The sequence below is a fragment of the Protopterus annectens genome, chromosome 12.part0, assembly GCF_019279795.1.
Source record: "Protopterus annectens isolate FY-2018-M chromosome 12.part0, PAN1.0, whole genome shotgun sequence".
Lineage (NCBI taxonomy): Eukaryota > Metazoa > Chordata > Ceratodontiformes > Protopteridae > Protopterus > Protopterus annectens.
This window is the reverse complement of record NC_056746.1, coordinates 1,496,556,026-1,496,580,206: the sequence shown is the minus strand read 5'-3', so window position 1 is coordinate 1,496,580,206 and position 24,181 is coordinate 1,496,556,026. Positions and strand designations below refer to the sequence as shown.

Below are 24,181 nucleotides of genomic sequence, written 5' to 3'. Positions count from 1 at the left end.
TACACCATCACAGGACAGACTGCAGCATAGTGTCTTATCACACAAAGTGTACCAGCATAGGATGAACTGCAGCTTGCATACTTAACTCATATAATGTGCCCTCTAAGGACAGACTGCTGCTCACTGTTTTATCACATACACTATTGCAGGACACAGTGCTGCATCTTATCACAAATAGTTCAATCGCACAGGACAGACTGTGGCACAATGCCTTATCTCAGAGTGTGCCATCATAGAAAGGAGTGCATCTCCCCCTCAGCTATGTATTCTGTCCTCTAGGATGTGTACTTACACACACATACATACATACATATATATATATATATATATATATATATATACATATATATATATATATATATATATATATATATATGTGTGTGTGTGTGTGTGTTAGTGTGGACATGTGTGGGTGGGGGAATGTCACCCAGTATCTGCCATTAAGCCATTAACTATATACTATGTTTTTATCACCCCCCGAAAAAGCAAGATCATAGGAGATTACTAGGCTATCGACCCAGAGGTCATTTTAAGCCTATCAATTTCATCCCAATGTAATACCAATGAAATGCTAATCAATACCCAAGATTGCATTTAGTGATGACTGCTAATTTCCAGGAGGGCTGTGGGCTCTATCCCCAGTAAGAATTTACTGTGCCCCTTCCACTTATCCAAGTTCCTCTTGAACAGTGTCATAGAGGTGCTCTGTTTCATATGAATTGGTAGCCTGTTCTAAAGATGCAGCAGTTGCTGGGAGATAAAACTGTCCCTCCAGCATGTCCTATTCAAGTCACAGGCCATACTTAGGTCCCTGGAATGGGTAGCCCTAGTCCCATTTGATTTCTGGATATGCAGCAAGTTCATTAGGTTTGGGTCTTGGACTGCTCTGTAAGCCAGGTATACAAGTCTCCCCTAAGAAGTTTATATGATACAAAAATACAGGGACTTTAGTCGGTCTGTGTAAGGCACATGCTGGAGCCCCTTGATCTTTGTTAGAAACTTCTACAGTCTATCTGATTGCTGTAGGTGCGTAGTATGGTGCATGAAAAACTGGGCATTATACTTAAATATGGACAGGACAGGTGCCGAGTATAGGGGGGTTTAACTTCTTTTGCTCTTGGTGATGCCCTTACTAATCAAGTGTCTTATGTAGAAAGCTTTCCTTACTACAGTAGACACATGGTAGTCGAAGTTAAGGTCACAGTCAGCAAGTGATCCCAGGTCCCTTACTACTTCATAGGTACTTAGGGAAGTGTTGTTGACCTGATAGTTTGAGGAGACACTGTTTGTACTGAAGGGAATGATGATGCATTTCTTTGCAGTCAGTTTGAGACCGTGACTAATACACCAGTCGTTGGTCTACATGAGGATCTCCTGGAGTATACTGACATAATTTGGGTATTCAATGATTGCACCTAGTTTGCAGTCGTCTGCAAACTTGGTCAGCCATAACCCCTTAGTTTTGACCTGAACTTCTGAGAAGTATATACCAAACAATAGGAGGCCCAGCACTGACCCCTGTGGCATCTCACTGGTAGCAGGTCTGCTAGTTGATGCTGAGTCACCCACTTTGATAGTGTGTGTCTGGTTTGTGAGCCAGCTGGCAAACCATCTTACAGCAATGTGGTTTACATTCACTTTGCTAAGTTCGTTGGTAATGCCGAAATGTGGGATTGTGTTTAAAGCATTTGCCAGGTCAAGGTATGCTGTCTGCACAGACTTGCCCTCATCAATGGCCTTAGTCACATTTTCAAAGAAGTGCACTAGATTTAACAGGCAGGATCTGCCCTTTATGAAGCCAAACTGGGTAAGATCCAGGGTTTGGAGGTCACCTATGTCTTTATTTATGAGGTCCATAATGATACGTTCCATGGCCTTGTAGATGAAACTGGTCAGGCTTATGGGTCTGTAATTCCCCAGGTCTGTTTCTAGGTCACCTTTGTGGAGGGAAATAACTGCTGCTGTTCTCCCTTCCAGAGGAACAAAGCCTGCGGTTAGGCTATGACTGAAAAGGTACTTAGTGGTAATGCTAGTTCATGTTTTAGTCTGTTTAGAAGACAGCCTGGGTGCAGTCCGGTCCTACAGAGGCTGTTTTTTTGCCTTGGACCAGGCTTTGAGGACCTGCTCTTCAGATATATAGGGTGAGGGGGTGTCTGTAGGGAAGGTGTGTTGTAAGTTAGGAGGGGATAAGTGGGTGAAATCTTCACTAAACCTATCCACTTAGCAGGCTTGCTATCTCTGTGGGGTCAGTGTGTATGATACCATTGGCCACTATGCTTGGGTCCTACCATTTAGGTTATGTGCGTAGCTGTAAAAGGCCTTATGGTTTATCCTTGGCTGTACTTGCTAAGTTTCTCTAAAAGGAGCCCTTGGAGGATTTGACAAGTTGTCTTATTTGCCTAACTCACTAGCGCAAAAGCTCCTCAGGCTGAAGAGGGTGCTCTTCCACTGTTGGGGCCTTGCCTTTGTTTTCTTAGACAGCAACTTTTTTGCGTTTATTGAAAAGTTCATTGATATGCTGGATATCCACCATGGCAACTTGTTTTTACTTGGGGCTCTAGCTTTGATTCTTTCTGGTAAGGCTAAGTTTATACACTTATGCAAGTGATTGTGCAGGGCTTTAGTGTAAGCTTTGGCACAGTTACCACTTCCAGCTTTGGGTGGGTCTTTGAATGCATTTATACATTCACCTACGAGGGTATAGTTTGCCTTGGTGAAGAATTTTAGTCTGATTTCACCCTTTGTGAGTTCTGGTGCTAGTGCCAGCTCGAAGGTGACTGATTTATGGTCAGTTTTAACTAACAAGGGTCCTACACTTGCGGCAGTGCAGCTGTTTGACATGTCGGTGAGGACCAAATTCAGAATGTTTGTTCCTCTTGTCGGAGTATGGACAATTTGTTCCAGAGCATTTGAATTTTCAAAGTCAAGGAGCTTTTGCGCTAGTGAGTTAGGGCTAGCGCAGGTTTCCCAGTTGGTGGGATAACTGAAATCCCCCATAACCAGTGTGTTCGGTAAAATTTGCATCATCTCCAATTTTGTCAAGTAGGCTTCATTGGCGTCATGAGCTACAGAGGGAGATCTACAACTGGGTATGACTTGAATGGGGGTCTTACCCACTCTAACCTGGACCTGGAGTAAAGTCTCACTAGACTGGAGATTAATTTATCATTAATATAGACTGAATCACCACCTCCTTTGGTTTTCACATGTTCATTTCTCAGTCTAAAGGTGGGGAAAGCATTGTAGCCTTGCAGGGCCAGGGTATTCTCTAAGGCCCTGTACCAGGTTTGTGTGTCTACACAGACATTTATATCTTCTAGTGATAGAAGTGCTTCCAGGGAGTGCAGTTTTTGGTTTAAGCTCCTAGCATTTAGCAACATGACCCTTATTTTGTTCTGATTGGTTAATTTTACATTGGTAATGCTGTTTTCAAGATCTTGCCTAAAAAGGCACTATGGGGGAGACAAGAGCCTTTGCCAGCACCCGAAAAAGCCTACAGGTGCCATGTGCAAACCATCTCTGACAAAGCAGCAAGGTTTGTTGACCATGGCTTCCCAGGCTGACAGGAACTGGACCCCTTTTGAATGACACCAAAAACTGAGCCAATTACTGAAATCAATCATTTTTTGTTTATACTGTTGCACCATTCTAGGTGAGAGCAGTATGCTGCTCAAGGCTAGGGCCGTACCTGCCTGGGACACATACTTAGAGAGCTCGACCATGTCTCTCTTCATGTAGTCCAGTGAGATACGTCTCAGGTCACTTACACCAACATGAACTATAACACAGTCATAACAGTACTTGTTGCTGAGAGACCCGAGTGCAGGCATAATCTGAAGAATCCAGGCACCAAACAGGCAGCTGACCATGACTTTCTCCTTGTCCCACCTGGTGAGGGGAATATCCGTGTGTCTCACTATTGAGTGTTACACCTTACTGGACTGGTGGGTGAAACACTTGGTGGGTGAAACACTGTTGTTCCTACGTGTCACAAGTGCTGTGAGGACTCTGTTAGTTGTAGCAGTCTTGTGTTTTGGAGGTCTCTAGTATTTTGGCAAGTTTTTTCGAGAGACCCTACCCATATGTGGCTTTACATGTTTGAGGCGTACTACGTGTATGAGTAGTGGTACTATGAGCATATGTAGTGGTGGGTGAGTTGACAACCTCCATGTTGCTGTTTTGAGTGACAGCATGGATTCTAGACTCTTGGCATAAATACAGCTTTCACACTCTGTACTAAAGTGCGCTATTAATACAGGGTTATCTGTGTATGAGGTAATTGCTACACTGCTTGAAGTGATCCAAGTCAACAAGGTTGGTGGGAGAAACAAGGGTAGTCCAACTGTCCACACTGCTAGGATGAAGACTTGTCACTAGGGGTGGCTATTCAGAATTGATCATGAAGGAGCTCAGTGGATGAATATTTCTGCCTGGGTTTTAGGGAAAATTTGTTGAATTTAACTGTCCGGTTTTGGAGCACAACTGGGCGGCGGTGCGCTGTGATGCTCGACATGCAAACAACAGAAACCTGCTCAAATGCAGGGCCTAAATACCAGAAGCTAAGAATTTAAAAAGATTCAAAAGGATCAATGAGGATGCTTATTCCAAAGCCCTACACTGGCCTCCCTTTACCAGACAGGTCCCAATCAGCACAATTATCTCACAAAGGTGCAGATAGGCCCCTTCCAATCCCAGATGACTTGGGTAAACATACTCAGAATATACAAACCAATACAAACAGATCCACAAGCAGCAAGACTGTATCTGGACTATGCTACAGCTATTAGCTACCCTAGTTTCAGCAGGAAAACACTAGAGAATATCTAAAACAGCATAAAAATAGCAGTGACACACTAAAACAAACATTTAAAACAGCAGGAAATCAGCAATGACGCTCTAAAGAATGTTTTAAACGGTTAACAGATCAGTTATTTAACCACTGCTTGGTGGGAAAACCAGAACGAGCAGAACAGATAGTTTAAAAAAAGTGAAAAATACCAGTAAATACTTAACGAACAGTGAAACTAACAAAAAAGTTTTTTAGTTTTGTAAACAGTGAAAACAGCAACAAATTTTGATTTAACAGGCACAGTAAAGCAGGCAATTGCAATACAACAGTGTAGTTGTAGATGCTGTAAAGGCAACACAATACTGTAAGTGTTTTAAATCAGTGTCACATGACCATGCTCAGTATATAACAGGTACTGAAAAGTGAACAGGGGTATCTTTACATCCCAATACAATAACAATTGCAACATGTTACATTAATATATCCTTTTCTCTCTACAGTTATTGACTTTTAATATATAGTGACAAAGCGAGGAGTATCTGTCAATATAACAGAGACTACTATCAGCTCTGTCATTAAGGACTGCATAGGTCAGAATGGTACAATACACCAGAGCACCAACTACTGTCCCATACTTTGAATCACACTTCAAAGACAGAGGCTGATGTACATGCCCCATTCCACAACTCCTACATACTTTGTGCTGTTTTCAGTGCTGATGTCATCAATAAGCTTCATTCATAAATCCTAGTACATACTGTGGGGTAATGGCAGGAACCCTGGGGAAGGAACTGCATAAGCAGATGAATGGGGACAAATCAACAGCTGTGTTTGCACTGTTTCATAGTGATATTGAAGGTAAAAAGTGCTTAAGTAACATGCACTGTGTTACATATACTGTTTGTTGCTTATGTACAATGCTACAGCACACGTTTTACATACATTTTAATTAACTATGTGCCATCTCTGCAGTCAGAACAGTGTTTGTTGCAAATTACTGCTCCTCAGAAGATGCCTGATGCTGCAAGGTTTGGGGGTCTGTGTCTGGAAAGTAACCCTGTTTGCAATATTAATGAAATAGAGGTAACAGAGAACAGTGCATGGTGCTGTCTTTACTGGATATCATGTTTTACTGCTTCATTTACATAACACCAGTGCACATGCATTTTCGTTGCAGTCTGCTACCATACCAACCTGTGTGTGGTATCTGCAGAATGTTGTTAAACACAGAAAATATATTTCCATATAGTCACCCTATGACAATTAGTGATGTGATACTAAATCTCATCTAAAGTGCCCACTGTAACACAAGTGTTAACCATGTAAGTGCACAAGTGTGTATATGTGTGTGTGTGTCTGTTTGCGCAGCATGCATGTGAATGCGCACATTTACGTGTGTGCAATTACAAAAATAAAATTTTATGTGGCAATCAATAAAATTAGAAACAAACACTGAAGTAGGTAAGCTTGGAGAGCAAAGCAATGAAGGGAACTGCAAAGTTTGTAGAACAGCTATGTCAACATTTTATTTATTAAACACAGACAATAGTAACTTCTTGTAACAAAATATGCCCACACATACACACAAACACACACATATATATATATAAATATATATATATATATATATATATATATATATCTCCCACCACGAGGTGTTTTTAAATTAAAAGACGGCGGATTAACCGGCCGGCACGGCCGAAAAGTCACGCCACCCACTGAAGCCAGAAGATCGACGGTGGAGAAGTCACCGGGAGAGGAAGACAGATGGGGTGAGAAGGGCAGGTAAAGGAAGGGGTTTGGTGTTTAGTCAGTAAGGTGAGTTAGGGAAAAAGCTGGTGTTTAGTGAGTGTTTAGTGGGGAAGGAGGGGTAAGTGAGTTAGGTTAGTCTGGCAGTTAGGGGGGGTAGGGGGTAAAGTAGGTTGAGGTAGAGGTTAGAGTGAAGAGTAAATAGGGTGTTTTTGTTGTGTAGGTGGTAAAGGGGTAGGAAAGGGGGGGTAGGGGTGGGGTTAGGGTTAGAGGCCAGAGTAGGGGTTAGTGTGCGAGTGTGGTAGACAACAGGGGGGTTGGTGATAGTTGGGTATGTATGGGTTGATGTTTGTTTGTAAGGATTTTTGTGTGCTTTGGTGTGCTTGTGTTGTGTTGTGTGGGAGTGTTGGATGTGTTGTGTTTGTGTGTTGTGTGTTGCAGGTGGGTGTGGCGTGTATGTTGAACTGTCGATCTTCTTCTGGTTGCGGTTAAATGAGTTTTGTTTTTTTGGGTGTCGATTATTCGTTCGGGTATTTTCAAATGTCGATGAACTCAGATAGATCCATATATATATATATATATATATATATATATATATATATATATATATATGTATATAGATATAGATATACAACTACAACACTGACTAAAGAAGAATTCTGCATTATAATAAATACCTTAGTTTCACTCTGGTTAGTATACTTTTTGCTTCTTCAAATGTCACGCCAATTAAAGATTCTTTATTCACAGTCACAAGCTGGTCCCCAGGATTCAGTCGACCATCCTGAAATTAAAAAAAATGAAACTGAAACACAGTATGCTGGTTCATTAACAGGCCCACAAAACAGGGTTATGCTTGAATAAAATTATCCTCACTCAAAGGAAAGCCATTTTAACAAATTATTCAAAGCAAAATTTGTTTGTTGTTAAACTCCACCGATACTTTTAGTTGTATTTTAACTGGGTAGGTAAGCTGAAGTCCATATCAGGCCTTTTCCAGTCATCCCTATGCCACAGGCAGTAAAAAAAGACAATAAATGCAAAACTGTAAAGACAGTTTGAAAATAGCTTATAGGGTTATGCAAGTAAAGTTTTTACATGGAAAGGTATGCTACAAGTTTTAGTACAACACATCAGCAGAAATGAACCAGCACTTGAGAGTTTGAATAAGTTTTTGTACTAAATTATAGGACAAACATACCCACATAAATCAAAACAAAAACAAATATATTTTATAGCAAGACCCCACCAGAGTAATATCAGTACACATAAGTGATTTAACCTATTCTAACACAGTGATTGCTAACAGAGACAGGAAATATTAGCTCTAATATACATTACACACATTTACTTAATTTAATATAGCTCTACTGACTGATAAGCAACAAAAGACCACTATACTTTGGGTTCTAAACATGTACAAAAATATTAAGTTGTAAAAAGGGAGAAGTGGCACTCGCAATGCAACTTAAAGATTATATTGATGGCTTCTCTCGAAGGCATCATCAAAAAGGGTCAGCACCAAAGGCATCCAGGCATGCAGCTGTGCTTCATTACACAGGCCAGGTACTCAAATGGGAATAGGACAAAGGCAGGAAAGATAACAATGGTGCAAGCAGCACAGAGTGATTCACAGATGCACGAAGCAGTATCATGTATGTGTTAGTACAGCATGATTCACAGATGCTCTTTAAGCAGGATTAGGTATGTGTGCACCACAGCATGATTCACAGTTGCTCTTTAAGCAGGAACATGTATGTATTAGCACAGCATGATTCACAGATGCACTTTAAAGTATAATCATGCAGGCAACACAGTGCAATTTACAAAGGCCCTTCACCCATGTACATGTACTTGAGTGGAGCTGCCCCATGAGTTGCTTCTACTGAAAAAACTAGCCCTATAAGGGAGAACTACACTATGGAGATTTGTACAAGAGAAAGCAGGCACATCACTGAGAAGAAACACTAAGAAAATCTCTAAAATACATCCATACAGCCATGACATCTCTATATAAAACCACACATAACTTGGGACTTCAGGTAATAGAAGCCATATAATAAGTTGTTTATTCATAGATTAACATATCAGTACTGTGCTAGCTGCCCTTTTTGGACATTTAAAGCCTAGCCAATTTCCCACAAAGCTGAGAATCAAACCCTGAACACTGCGTCTGTGACCATTATGCCAGTCCCTAATGCTCTCCATTTGTTAACTAGGTAGGCCCAATGAAAACACAGATCATTTTCAGATGCAACCTAGAAGCAATTTCTGGTGAAACAACTTGCTCAAGGTCACAAACAGGCAAATAAGGGCTGAGGGAATCAAACCTTGTATCAAAGGAACTACAGCTCACAGCCATAACCCTCTGTGCCTACTTTCAGAGTGAATGAGCACCACATTTTTATTACTCCACTGTATCATCGAGACAAATGTCTAAATGTACAGGATTCTTGCACTGGCCAGGAATCAAACACGGGGTCACCTGCTTGGAAGGCAACTATGCTCACCACTATACCACAAAAGTTACTTTGATTTTCTCTCCTAACCTAAAATATTTGACTATATGAGACAGTTTGTTTTTTTTTGTTTTGTTTTTATAAGTGATAATTCCAATTACACTTAATAGCAAACCTACCACATATGAATTCAGTAACAGGAGTTCAGAGATACAGAGAGGTACAAAAACAGGGCTAGGTTAGACAGAAGTTAAATGTCACAAGAACATGTGCTTTTAATTGAAAGTTTTAAGAATTAGCTAATTATCAGCTCATGCGGCAATAATAACTAAAAGAAGAATGCAGAGTAATGACATAAAAATGAGACACTGGCACTCCCCACCTCACCCCACCCCATCTGTTAAATAGATAGGAATTTAAGGAATGGATAGTGGAAATTATTTAGGAGTTATTAGGAAAGACAGAAATTTCTTCAGAAAATATTGCTAGGGGTGGAATAAAATTAAAGTGGAGTTTAAAAATAGGATGGAAATAAAAGAAAAAGAGATACAGTTAAGAAGTAACAAGAATTATTTAGGGGGGACTGACAAAGGTTTAAGTATTGCAGGATAGGGGGACTCTTAACAGAACAAGAAGCACAACTGCAGAGAGCTGAAGAGAAAATAAGGAACCACCTTGATAATATACATGAGTTGAGAAAGACTGCTGTCAAACAACTGTTTTCTGATAACTCCAGACCACAAAAGCTTTAAGCACAATGGCTCAGGTAACAGAAAGAAGAAAGGGTTGTAGCCAAACCTAGGGAGGCTATAACAACAAAATTAACCAGAGCTCCTGTAGAAGAATTAGAAATATTTTGGAAATGTTATGAAAATCTGTATAAAGCAGAGAAAATAGAAATAAAGAAAAAGTACAAATGGAACTGTTTATGGAAGAATTAAATATGCCAAGGTTAGAGGTAGATGAGGCTCATTTACTAACAGGATAGGAGGAGATGAGATAAAAAATGGTGATGTATAACCAATCAACAGGAAAGTCCCCAGAAAAGATGGTATTCCTGTGGAAGTCTGGAAGTTAGGAGGGAAGAAAGTGATAAATATCTGGAGGGTTTCGTTTAACAGAAATTTAAAAAAAGATGAGAAGCACCAACATCCTGGAAGAAAGCAGTGGTAGCTGTAATACCTAAAAATGATAAACACCCACCACTTCAACTTCATATTGTCCCATTTAATTCTAAACCATGATTATAAAGTGTTTATGTCTATAACAGCTAAAAGAATGGTAAAGGTGATGCCAAAACTTACAGATATGGATCAAACTGGTTTTGAGGAGGGGAGGCAAACATTTCAGTAATACCCATATTTATGGGGACATAAAATGAAGTAATTGGGAATATGAATTAAAAATGATTCGGTTATGGCAGTAAAGGATATGTGGAACATGACTAAATAAGAGATAATTAAAAAAAACTGAAAAATTGGAAGCTGAGGAGAAGTTGTGGATAGCAATTAATAAAGAGTTGAAGGATTTTATCTGGGACAGGAAGAGGGCAACAGTCAAGTGGGATAAACTGATCTTTCCAACAGAACAAAGTTGTTTGGGATTACATGATTAGAAGGGGTATTTCAGAGCTGCACATGTAAAACTCCTATACATACAAGCAGAAAACTATAATTCATTGTGTAAAGAGATGATGATGAAATGGGGGGGGTGAGCTCAAGAACAACGAGAGAGTAGGATTTTGGATGCAGATGGCTAAGAAGAATAACAATAACTACACAGAATATTATATTCTTATGTAGTGGAAAGTATTCAAAAACTAAGCCAACCCTGGAATGGAGAAAGGAGATGCTGCCAGTAGGGATAACTGCAATTAGGGCTACAGAGAATAGGCAATAGGGGGTTGTACTTTACTGGAGAAAATTGGCAAAGGAACAAAGTTATTGGGAGCAAATAATTAGACAAGGAAAGGCAATAAAATGAGAAGAGGCCAATTCAATTGGACTGCAGGCTACAGATTGCCTTCCCTATGAAGGATGGATGCCAGAGTATAGGTAATGAGAAATAAATAAGGAGCACCTAAGCAAAAGACCAGCACTGGTATAGTTTTTAGTAGAATCAGGAACAGAAGCTGCTGTTTAAAAAGGAATAATTATTACGGCATATAAAATACTGCATGGTAACTACAGGAGTCAATAAGAGGAGGTTAGAGAGGACTGGAAAGAAAGACTGGATAAGCAGTTCAGAAAGAAACAATGGGGGATATATATATGTTTGGCTCCCAAATATGCAACAAAGTGTAGACAATTTAGGATCTTTTCTTGGAAGTGTTTTCAAAAGTATTTCTATAACAGACTCCAAAGAATTTTTCCTCAGGTAGACTGCCAATGTTGGAGGTATAATGGGGAAGAAAGAAGTAACTGTGAACATATTATAATACTGTGGCTTTAAGAAACTGAGTGGCAGATTATCGTGTGACATTCTATCACATTTTAAATTCTGCAGCTGATTTGTTGAATTTTTCTCCGATGAAGTCTTTAGAATTCTTATAAGATGAAAGCGCACATCTTCTGTACTTATTTATTTATTATTTATTTAACTTTTGTTTAATAAACACTGATTTATAGAATGCAGTGTGTTTCAGTGACTGGGGTGCATAAGTGCATTTTCATTTGTTTTTGTTTTGTTTTTTTTTTGGCAACATATTTTTGGGGAGTGGAATGAGTTGCCTGACTACTCTGTCAGAAACACTGTGTGAGCAAATCAGTGTAAGTAAGGAAATTTTTTTTTTTTTTGAGTTATGACTACAGAATCAAATTGCCTAGACATAGCAAGGTATTGCTGAGTTTAATTCTGGTGGCTGCTGTCACTCATTCATCCCTAATACATAAAACAAGAAGGCTTGAGGTTTTGTTCTGATGCTTTAATACATACAAACACATCAAGATGGAGTGCAGCATTATTAAATATGAACAAACTAGTTAACAAACAGAACTTACATACATACATGTTTAGATCTCAACAGCTAACTACAAAATGGCAGTCAGGCTCGCACATGCTCAGTATTTATAGACTTGTGCAAGCCCTTGGATAGCTTCTTCAAGGTATACACACACACACATATTGATCTACATCTTCCCTCTTAAAAAGATTGCCCTTTATGCAAAACAGTATCAGATCTAGACATGCATTACTATGTACATTGGAAATAAAACACAATGTTCATGTCCAAGTTGCTTCATATCTGCTACAGGGTTTAGAGATTCGACCATATCTCGTAACATAAAAGCAAAACCAAAGAAGCGATAAACACAGCAGGATAAAAGCAAATGAAATTTAATGGAGCATGAGCACTTTTGCACTGCTTTCACAATGCTTCTTCAGATACAAATCAATTAAAACAATCTTCCTACATCATTTTTCAAAAAACATTAAGGACCAATCAACTATGTAAAGCCATAGTCACGTGATATCATTGTGTCACATGACTTTTCAACTCAAATGCTTACATACTGAACTTATGTATTTCAAAAGTTTATCTAAACATAAACTAAAATACTTGCTATGCATGAGCAAGAACACATCCAAATCTCACTGCAATAATAATAAAATAGCTCTTCATTTTCCTTGCTGAAATTACTCAAATTATGCTCAAGGAAACAAATGTTTACAAGCACACAATCAGATGACTGTGTAAAACTTATAGCAGTCTTCACAAAGCACTACAATGCATGATAAATAAAATGATAATGCTCCTGAAAAACACATGAACAAGTTATCAGACTTACCATATGATATCATCCTAAAACAGGTGAAGAAGAAAAAAACATCTCAAGGAATTATAAAGCATAATAAATCCCAAAACAAATTAATTGCTCAAAATGTAATGAGCCTTGAAGTTACACCTTAATGGTCAAGAAACTGATATTATAAAGTCAAGAGTGCCCTCTAATGGTAGTAAACATATAACAAATTTCTCAGGAAACTACGCATAGTAAATGTAAATGTTTATAAAAAACATGAAAATACTTTTGAACTCACCATCTGATAACACAGGACAAAAGGCATCCCATATCAAAGTACTCTAACACACGATAAGTTTCTAAACAAATGGATAGCTATGAATGTTGTAGGCATAAGGTTTTCAGAAATGATACAAAAATCAAAAGTACTGGTGTTATATTGTCAAAAGTGCCATCTGGTGGTGAGACACTAAAACTGCTAGGCTAAACAAACACAAAAATATATCTAAAATCCATTCAAAGCCTATAGCAAAAATAATTAAGAACTCCTCATTTTTCTTAATGGAGTTTTCAAATTTTTTATTTCTAATATCTTGTAGCGTAACAGTTGGGACTAAATTTAGCAACAGGGACAGTCTGTGGTGCACAACTTGTATCAGGAACTTCTGGATTCGGCACAGGAACAGGAATGTCTTCTGGAATTTCCTCTGGAACTGGAACACCAGACAACTCACTCTGAGATAAAGAGTCTTTCTCACAGGCTATCTGCTGTGGTATGGGCTTGGACACTGGTCTCAAATGCTTACAATTCCACCTAAAAGTTGCTCCTTCTGATTCTGTAATGTACAATCTCGTCTCTGGACCAATATTCTTTACGGCACCAATCCGATCATAATTTTTGGAAGTTTGCATCCTTACTACTTCTCCCTCTTGCAATGGATTGAGCAGTTTGCTGATCTTACCCTAGTAGGACTTCTGGGATAGGCACTTCTTTAACAGATTGGCTTTCACTAATCTGTTGTTCTTTACACACGGAACCAACAGTTGACTACTGATTGGTAATATGGTTCTGGTTTGTCTCAACAGATGTCTCTGAGCAGGTGAACCAAGATGCTTATCACAAGGAATATTTCAGAGATTCAAGAATTTTTAGGAAAACATCAGTATTGTCTCATTTTGACTTCTCAAGTAACTGCTTTGCACTTTGAACTGCTTGCTCTGCCAAACCATTTGATTGTGGGTACTCTGGACTACTTGTGACATAAGTAAAGTTCTATTCTTCAGCAAATTTTTTGAACTACTGGCTGGTAAACTGCGTGCCATTGTCAGAAATAACTTTGTGTGGACTTCCATGAACAGCAAAATGACGTTTCATCTTTGTAATGATGCTAGGTTGGAAAGCAGGTCAGTCTTGAACCAATTAGAGTAAGAGTCTACTAACACCAAATAATGTTGACCATTCCACTTAAAAATGTCTGTGGGTTACTGTCGACCAAGGTAGTTCCGGAATCTGGTTAAGCTGAAGTGGTTCCTTCTGTTGATGTTGCTTAGTACTATTACACACTGAACAAGATGAAACTGCTCTCTTAATGTCTTGTGACACAGAATACCAAAATACTAGTCCTCTCTCCAGTCTTTTGGTAGATTCGGTACCTGGATGACCATGATGCAAGACAGTAATGTACTCTGGTTGCAAGGACTAAATTGGAACAATTACTTTCAGACCTTTCATAATGATACCTATGTCAGACAAAATCTCATCTCTGTACGGAAAATAAGGTTATACTTTTTGAGGTAAACTAGACTGCTTTGACAAGTTGCTTAGGGCTCCATTTGTCAAAATAGCAACTTGTACCACAAGGGACCAGCAGTTGCAACAATTGTGCCTTCTGTAAATACACAGACAGTAACAACAGTTTCCCTCATCCTGTGACACAGAAGCTATACACATTTTATGTGACGGCGAACTGCGAGAGTCGGAACATTATTTACTTAGCCCATTGTGTGAGTAGTCGGGCATTCTACGTTGGCAAAACTAATAGACGTCTCAGAGAACACATATGTGACCACTACTACTGCTTTAGAAAACATTCTGAACATAATGCTATAGCCAAACACATGCTTTATCATGGTGATAATCATCATTTTAACTTTTTAATGATTGACACATTTGAGGCAGGGATGAGAAAAGGAGATATAGCTGACAAAACAGAAGAAGGAATTGAGGTGGATCTTACTTTTAACAGCTCATAAACCACCAGGTCTTTATGATTATATCTCACTCAAACTAGTTCTCAAAGATAGAAAACTTAGGAAATAGTTTGGTTTCCCTACTTATTCATCAATTTTTATTTTTACATAAACTATGTAACACAGACATATGCAATGACAATTTTTATATCATTATTCTTACTTATTTTAAACACACTTTTGGTACCTTAATTGTTGTTTTGTGTATTGCCTTTTATATGCTGCTTCTTTAAGTAATTCATTAACCACCAAGATGATTGGATGGTCACTCTTGGTTTAGTATATTTAAACAGGTGTGCTATTTGGAAATTTTATATGGTCTGAGGAAGCAATCTGGACAGATTGTGAAAGTGCTTACCTATTTGTCTCTAATAAAGAGTGTTTTTTACTGCCACAGTTTGCATTGAGGTCCTTCGTGCATGGTTCAGTGCTTGGAGCCTTTGGATTTCTCTATTTGTTGTTGTGTTGCCAAGCAGGTTTACCAACTGGGCGTTTTATCTTTGGAGTTTCGACTGGACAAATCACACCCTGTCACACCATTTTGTCTAACTCAGCATTGACTCTGTCCTGCATGGCTATTCGATCTCTCTACGTGCTGGCCAGATAACTAAACTGACCTCTGGATCTAACTTCATGGAGTACACAACTGGAAGTTTGCCCAGTTTGTCTTGGAAAAAATCAGCACAAGTAGAAAAAATGTGGTGGTCAAAATTAGAGTAGTGTTTTTTTAAGCTAACATGGTGGACTTCTTTATTAAATGAAAGTAGTCCCATTTTCAAACTGTCTCTGATTCCTAATAATGACTGGACGTACCTCTTGACCACATAAAATAAGTCGTAGTTTCCTCCAGCAGAACAACATGAAAGCACTACTGAGTCTTCGGTTTGAATTTCTTTACCTCCATAAGCAACAGGCTTCACACACCTTGCCAAATTACGCCTTTCACTTTTACACAATCTGGCACATGTTTCTGCAGACATAACATTCCACTTGGAATCTGCATCACCTTTGAGCTCTGTGGGTTTGCCATTTATCCGGCTAGTACAAAATACTTCATTCTTTCCCCGTAAATCTACTGCATTGACTGTTTCATGAAGTACTGACACACCATTAACATAAACAGCAGAATTGCCACACTCTGATCAACTCGTTTCTTAAAATGTTAACTTTTAATAAAAGAATGTGGGCCTTTTGATTTACAAAATCTTTTGAAATTATTTCATTTATCACATTTGTGGCATAGTTGACCAAAAGCTTTCAGATTCAGGATTTCTACCACAGTTATGACAGTTGACAATGAAACAAGGTTGGGGCCCATGCTTTGAGTTTGCTGACTCACTCTTACGCTTCACTGAGACTGTGCGAAGTCTGGAATATGCTAGAAAGTTCTGGAGTTTACCATTGAGTGCTGCAGGGGTTACAGTTGCCATGTGCTTGGGCCTGTTTCGCTTAATAACATGCTACATACTATCAACGTGAGCTTTATCACTGTGCCTTCTACAGCGGCTCTCATTTGTAAGCATATTCATGTGCTTTTCTGTGAACACATATACCTGACAAATCTCAATGGCCTTATTAAAGTTAAATCACAGTCACAAGATAAATCTTTCTCACAGCATCATCTTTTATACCACACACAAGTCTGTCCTTTATCAACTCATCCCTTAAGTCACTAAATCTGCACATTTTAGCTTTATTTCTCAGGTCAGTTATATATGCTGCAAAAGTTTCATCAGGCTTTTGATCCCTTGTGTAAAATAAGTGCCTTTCCATTGTAACATGTGTCTGGGGTTGCACATTTCTTTAAATTTACATCTTAAGCACTTTGGGTCCTCCCTTGACTCAGCTTGTACAGCAATTAGATGGTTTTCCCCCCTTTCGGTGCATTACACAAATGAACATTGCCTTTCTATGGCTTCTGACCCAGCTAAATTAAGTAGAATAAATGCCTTTGTACGGTCATCTTTATCAGAAAACGCAGCCTGTATGAAAATGTCATACTCTTGCTCAAACACTCTCTAGTTCTCAGCAATATTACTGTCAAATACAAGTGCAATGGCTTTTCGAAATCTGTCAGCCATGACCACAAAGTATATACAAACACTGAAAATATGGCCCTTGTAATTATGAACGAACAAACAGTTCTGTGAGCTTGTAACAACATTTAAATGCACAATAAACTCTTGGAAATACTTTAATTTGCAAAAACAATGCTCTGTAATGACTGTACTTTGCAAAACGGCTTTACTGTAACACAGCACAAACATGCAAACACTTTATACACTTCTGATAACTCGGATACTTTTGCTTAATACGAAAATATATATGCTTTACAAAAATGCAATAATTTCCCCTTATTTTATTCAATTCAGATTTTACTTTAAACATTTTCCATAGTAACTTGAATATTTTTATCAATATCGTACATATCTGTTTATGCGAATATTATTTAGAACATTCTGTATGCCTTGTTTCATATTATGTGAAAAGAAATAGTGCTGAGGAAGTTTTAATACCTGAAATTAGTTTCTGACCTGTTTTGTGAACTATGCACATTTTGGGAATAATCCACTCCTTTATATTGCACCAGCATATAAACAAGTGCCTTAAATCATTTCAGCCAAGCCGTTTCTGACTATGCCCCTTCGGTATGCTTTTACTGACTCTGTGGTCTTTTAGACATGCAGCTTCTGGCACCATGTCCTTTAGACAGTTCTTTTCTGACATTATGTCCTTTAGACATCCCACTTCTGACACCATGTCACTCATTCATCTCTAACACATAAAACAAGAAGACTTGGGGTTTTGTTCTGATGTTTTAATACATACAAACATGTCAAGATGGATAGCAGCATCAGTAAATAAGAACAAACAAGTTAACAAATAGAGCTTACATGCATACATCTCAACAGCTGACTACAAAATGGCAGTCAGGCTCACACATGCTCAGTATTTATACACTTGTGCAAGCCCTTGGATAGTTTCTTAAAGGTATACCCATACATATTTATCTACAGCTGCCAAAAAACAAATTACTAGCATTTGGAAATCAAAGTCTAAACCAACTATACTAGAAGTAGTGAATATAGTAAAACAGATAAAAGAACTGGAAGTAGGATCTTTAGAAAAAGGGTAGGAGCAAATTACATAGAAAAATGGGAATTGTGGGAACAATACATGCAGAATAATGTTTAGGAGGAGGACTGAGATTTAAGGGATGACAGGAATTGAATGAACTACATAATGCTCAACTGACATTGACTGTAGAGACTATAAGTGATGTATAATGTTTGCAACTGAAAATATGTCAATATGGTTTGTTTTCATTTATATAAATACATGATTGTCTCTATGTCATAAGTGATAATTCAATAAAGATATTTCTGGTTCAAAAACAAATAGTAAACCTACCAGGATAGTTTGATGACAAGAGAAAGAGCAGAAATAAAATGGTACAACAGACCATTTTGTAAAACAAATTATATCTTCTTCCCCTGTGACTTGACTATACTAAGAGGAATTGTCTACTTATGGAGGGTCTTGATAAGAACTTTGATCCTTATGAAAGTGTTGTGGAAAATTAATTCTTCAGTTTAGAATACATGGCTAAAACTGATTCCAGAATGAGATAAATGGAAGTAGTACACCTCTGACTGCTCTAGTCAATGTTTGCACCATAAACCTGAGTTGTATGCTATTAAACAGCAGCTAGAAACTGAGGAGAATAGACTGGTACACACTGAGGTCAAACTCACTGACACAGAAGACTGCAGTCACTACATCAATATTCATAACATGGGGCCTGAAATAGGTAGAAGCCAATAGCTGTATTTATTTCATTAAACAGAGACTCGAGGACAGGTTATGTATTCACCAGCAGGATCTGTTCACTCAGCATGTCAACATAACTTATTTTCTTCTAGAGCAAAAGTGTACATTCTCTAGACCTCTGCTGGTTCATTTTGCCTAGTACACCTTACAGAGAGGATTTTGTCAGCTATTTGGACCCCTTGGTAAAGTGTATGCAATTAACGAGACAAGAATCTGAGCCAACACTGACTACAAACCAGCAACTCATTTAAGCAAGGCAGCTTCCAAGCAGTTGATTTAACTTATGCAGGAGAAACAAATGGAAATGTCACCTGATATATCCTGCATACTTAAAGAACTGGTTACCAGGAGGCACATCTACATTTGATTCCCCAGAGGAGGTAATTCAAAAACTGTACAACACTTGCTTGGACAATATGGCTGCTGCTTTGGATTCTACAAAAATTCTATGGATACTATCACTGGAAATGGCACTCCTGTTCTTAAAAAGCAAGGTGCGCCATTTCTGTTGTTCAAAACCCAACTAATGCAGTGTCAAAGAGCACCTCTTGCCATTAACTGTAAAAGGGCTTCAACACCTATCACAGATGCATGAGATGGGCATAACAGATTCTGCACAAACATTTAGAAGTCAGACTTAACTAAATTCCACCAGGTGATCCATTAGAATCAGGTAATACTTTTTATTTTTTCTTTGACATTTTCCACTTGGACATGTTCATAACAAGACTTATAATGCAAAGGTGACACAAAAGGCACTGTGGTGCTGTCTTGTGCTGTTTCTATTTCTGTACTGATAATTAAAAAGATTACTTGCCAGCAATGCTTTTTATTTTTAAGGTGCAATTCATACTCTCTCTCTTTTTATACTTCCATATTTTCCCCAAGTGTGTGTGGTGGTTGGGAGTTGAGATATGATGCAACACACAGTTCCATATACTTGTTTTTTCTCCTGAGCCCATTATTTACTTTTTGGAGGGGTAATAAGAACGCATGATGGCTGTTCAGATAGTGCTATACTTCCTCCTCCTAGGGAAATGTTATCTTCTTAACTCTGTAAATAGTTCCTTACAGATCTTCCTAAATTTAAAGCTTTGAATTTAAGAACTATTTGGATTCTGTTAAAAAAAAATTCAGCCAAGTACTCTGCAGTCAAGTTTATGTTAAACTTATGTACTCAGTATACAATGTCAAATAGGTAACCATTTGAAATCTCGGTACCCAAAACATCAGTTGACAGCATGGGTGAAAATCCAGACTTATATATACTAAGTCATGCAGTTGGGGAGTGGATGCATAAGAGACTACTTTTTTTTTAAAGGTGATCACTGCCCTCTTATAACTTTGAGCAAGCACAGACAATGCTTAAATTAATTTTTTTTTGATAATTCTCACACGGCCCAAATATTCTTAGCTTTAAGGCTCAACCAATAAACAAGTGTCAAATTAATTATTCAGTTAATAAATCCCTACTTTTAAGTGTCATGTCCACTCCCAATGGAATTTTAGTAATGTTCACCCAACATTTTAGTACACTGTATAAAGGATACATTTTAACCAGCAAACATAGGAGAGACTTTGGACTTTGACTTCATTTCCTTTACCACATCTACCAAGTAGAGCAAGAAGAGTTATTAACGCTTGATCACACATAATGAAGTTGAGCAAGCCTGGTCTAAACTACCATTGGCCGAAACTCCTGGATCTGATGGCTTGCCCCCCTGAAGTTTATACATGGTTGGGTCACACATTTATTTTAAACTTGACCAAACTGGTTAATTTTATTTTATTACAAAGCAGTCCCCCACTCCACAAGCATCATGAGTTTATTTCTCTTATATTAAAGCCTAATAATGATCCAACAAAGATGGCCTCTTAAAGAACTATATGTTTTAACTCATGTGTATAATACATTTGTGCTGATCAGGGTATTCTGACTGTCAGGGAGCCTACATACATTAATATAGCCTGATAAGACAGAATTAATTCAGGGCATACTACTTCTAATGACTTACTTAAAACATTCCTAACAAATGAAGATAAACTCCTGTGGCACCTACATGTAGATCCTCTGCTACGATTAAGATAGGTGCCATATTTTGATTTTACAACAGGAACTAAAAAGGGCTGTCCACTGCCATTATTATTTTTGTTTTTTTTAACTGGATCCCCCAGCAATAACATTTAGAACAGAAACTACAGCAAAATATCAGATGTTTGGGAAAACAGAAAACACATCATTATACACTGATAATCTACTATCGTTTTCAACACATCTTGATTTTCTTCCTCCAGGGTAATTTACATATTATCATATTATGGAGAATACTCAGGATGCAACATAAATACTCAGAAAACAGAGACTCTCAGAGTTAATTATGCATGCTCAAACAGTCTCCAGGAATTTGAAAGAGTGAACAATGAGACGATAATCTCAAGAATTAAAAAGCTGTCACAACATGCTTAGATATGCCATATAGAATTCAGACAGCTATTTGGTATGTCCTTCTTCTGGTATTGCATTTAATGTTCTGAGAGACTGCCTTACATATTATCTGCAATTATACAGAGCTGAGTATATATTTTTTTGGTTACAGAGTTTAATTGTTGCTTAGATCTGTGTTGAAACTGTTGTCTCACTGTTCTGAGAGACTGATCGGCAAATATACAGAGCTGAGAATATTTTTTTGGTTTTAAAGTTTGTACTGTTAGTTTTTGCTTAGATCTCTGTTGAAACTGTTTTGTGCCACCCACCCTCCGTATTTTTGGTTTGTAGTTTAAATTGGGTGGCTTTTGCAGTTGCCCGCCCCACTATAGATTTGATCTGCGACACTCCCCCGTCCCATCTCTTTACCACATTCTACCTAATAAACTCTTTCTGCACTTTCTTTTTGTCCTTTTTAATTTAATAGCATTTTTAAACTGTGTTTGGTCTAATATTGCTGCATACTCAAGTGTGCTAGCTTGCACTACATGTGAATTGTTTTTCACTACTGTTTTTGCTACTTTTCTGTAAAAAAAAAAAAAAAAAAAAAAACTGTAAGCCTGTTTCCTACCTTTCCTATAACTAGTGTTCCAGATACAGATTTGCTGTATCCAGGACTGTATGTAAGCTTCTGAGTCCCCCAAGCCTTTCTCTGTTGGAGGGAAGCCTTCTAGCTTATCAGTGGGAGTGGTAAGCACTAGGTAACCCGTCTACCACATAAGTTGTGGTTCTGGCCCAGAATTTGTAGTTATTGGCCGTTTGGGCAATCTCTTCCATCTCTCTCAACTTTCTGATTTGAAAGCCTATATTTGCACTTGTTTCTGTCCTGTAACTCATCTAGTGCAGATACAGATTCTTAGTTTTAGCACTTAAATTTGCTTGTTCATGCTCAGCACTTGTTCAGAACTTGTAAGCACTAAATAAGCTACTAATTACTATAGCACTCTATCTTCCTCATTACCTAGAGGAAAACCGTTTTTGTACTTACTTTTCTCACGTGCTTAGAGAAAAACAGCTGTTGTACTCACTTTCCTCACTTATCTAGAGGAAAAACCCTGCAACTCTCTTTCTGCATGGTCTTGCGCACAGAGCAGTGTCGGGCAGCGCCAGTTAGCTGGGGTATACTATTCCCGGCCCCACAAAGTCTGCACTGTAAATTTTCCCTTAGAACTAGGCAAGCCTCAACTCAAGTGCTTCAGATCAGCTGCTCTTATTGCAGCACTTGCAAAACAGAAATCAGCACTTGTCCTAATCTCCTACACAGCACTATTATTCTCCAAATTTCCTAGACAGCACTATTATAATATAGCATAAGACCCTCGATCGTCCGCAGGACTTAAGTTCAATTTACTCTTCAAAGCATGTCCAGAGGTCAGCTTCAGGTGTACTCTCCAGTTCATCTGGTGGAACTGGGCATCCTGAGGCAGTGTCACAACTGCCTCATGTATACAGACAACCCTCTCCTCTTACCTCTAGACACAAACACTTGTGAGAGATGCAAATACACAGCCAGACTGGAGGCTAAGTGCTCTCAACCCATGACTGTAACATACAGTCAAGAGGATAAGGGACACACTTGCATCACACCACCTGTCACAAATGAATCTACAAAACAAGCACCGGCAAAACATATGCATAAATACACAAAAACATATTCGGAGGCACTAGGTACCAATCTGAAAAAGAAACAGTGCCCCCCCAAAGCAGACAAGCAAGCAACCTGCACCCCCAAACACAAGCCAGAAAACACATAATTCACCTCAGCAGTGTGCCTCACAACAGTCCTTAAGGCAAAACACCATACCTAACACGCTAGTAATAGGAGACTCTATAGTAAGGCATACGGATGTTCCACTCACCAGGCTGAACAAGGAGAAAGTTACTGTCAGCTGTCTGTCGGGTGCTTGGATCCGCCATATAACACAGGCACTTAGGTCACTCCAGAACAAATACAAGTATGACGCTGTCATTGTACATGTTGGTGTGAATGATCTAAGACATACCTCCCTGGACTACATGAAAAGAGACATTGAGGAGCTCTCTGATCATGTAGCCCAAGCTGGTATGACCCTGACCTTGAGTAGCATACTACCTTCACCTAGAATGATACCACAATACAAAGACAAAATGATCAATTTCAACAACTGGCTAAGCTTCTGGTGTCATTCTAAGGGGATCCAGTATCTGTCTGCCTGGGATGACACAATAGACAAGCCTCGCTGTTTTGCCAGAGATGGGTTGCACCTGTCACCCCTAGGTTTTCGAATACTGGCCAAGGCTCTTGCCGTCCCCATAGTGCCTTTTTTAGGCAAGGCTCAAAGGACAAACCAAACACTGTAACCAGCACAGGTAACCAAAAACTAAGGGTAATGCTACTCAATGCCAGATGTCTCAACCTCAAAATGCACACACTCGAGGCTATCCTCAGCATGGAGAAAATCGATGTTTGTGCAGTGACGGAAACCTGGTTCAAGGCTCAAGAGAGCACCCCAGCACTGCCAGGTTACAATTCATATCATACCTTCCGGCCTCAGTTACCGGATCGCAGTACAAAGGGCGGAGGTGTATCCATATTCATCAAGGATACCCATATCTCCAGGTTAGTAGCGCAGCATGATGCCCCAGAGATCATCCATGCGCAACTATCAGCAGGAAAAAACACATTTCAAGTCGTAGCCAGTTATAGATCGCCCAACATGTCCCAAGATGCTCACTCTAAATTCCTTGAGACATTGGAAAATATAAAGGTCCTAACCAACACCATAATCTTGGGTGATTTCAACTACCCTGGTATACTCTGGGCAAACTACCAATGTTCCAACTCCTATGCTCAGCGATTCATAGAATTTATAAATTCAAATGCCCTTGAACAACT

General features: G+C 38.7%; 1 protein-coding gene across 2 annotated transcripts in view; it reads right to left on the bottom strand.

Annotated features, from left to right (window-relative positions):
- Window positions 1-24,181, bottom strand: part of STXBP4 (syntaxin binding protein 4) — a 1,994,403-nt gene that overhangs the window by 1,355,997 nt on the left and 614,225 nt on the right. For both annotated transcript variants that reach the window (XM_044090468.1, XM_044090469.1), the window contains exon 5: window positions 7,216-7,322. In XM_044090468.1, coding sequence (XP_043946403.1) covers window positions 7,216-7,322 — 107 coding nt within the window. The remainder of the gene's footprint in view (window positions 1-7,215; window positions 7,323-24,181) is intronic.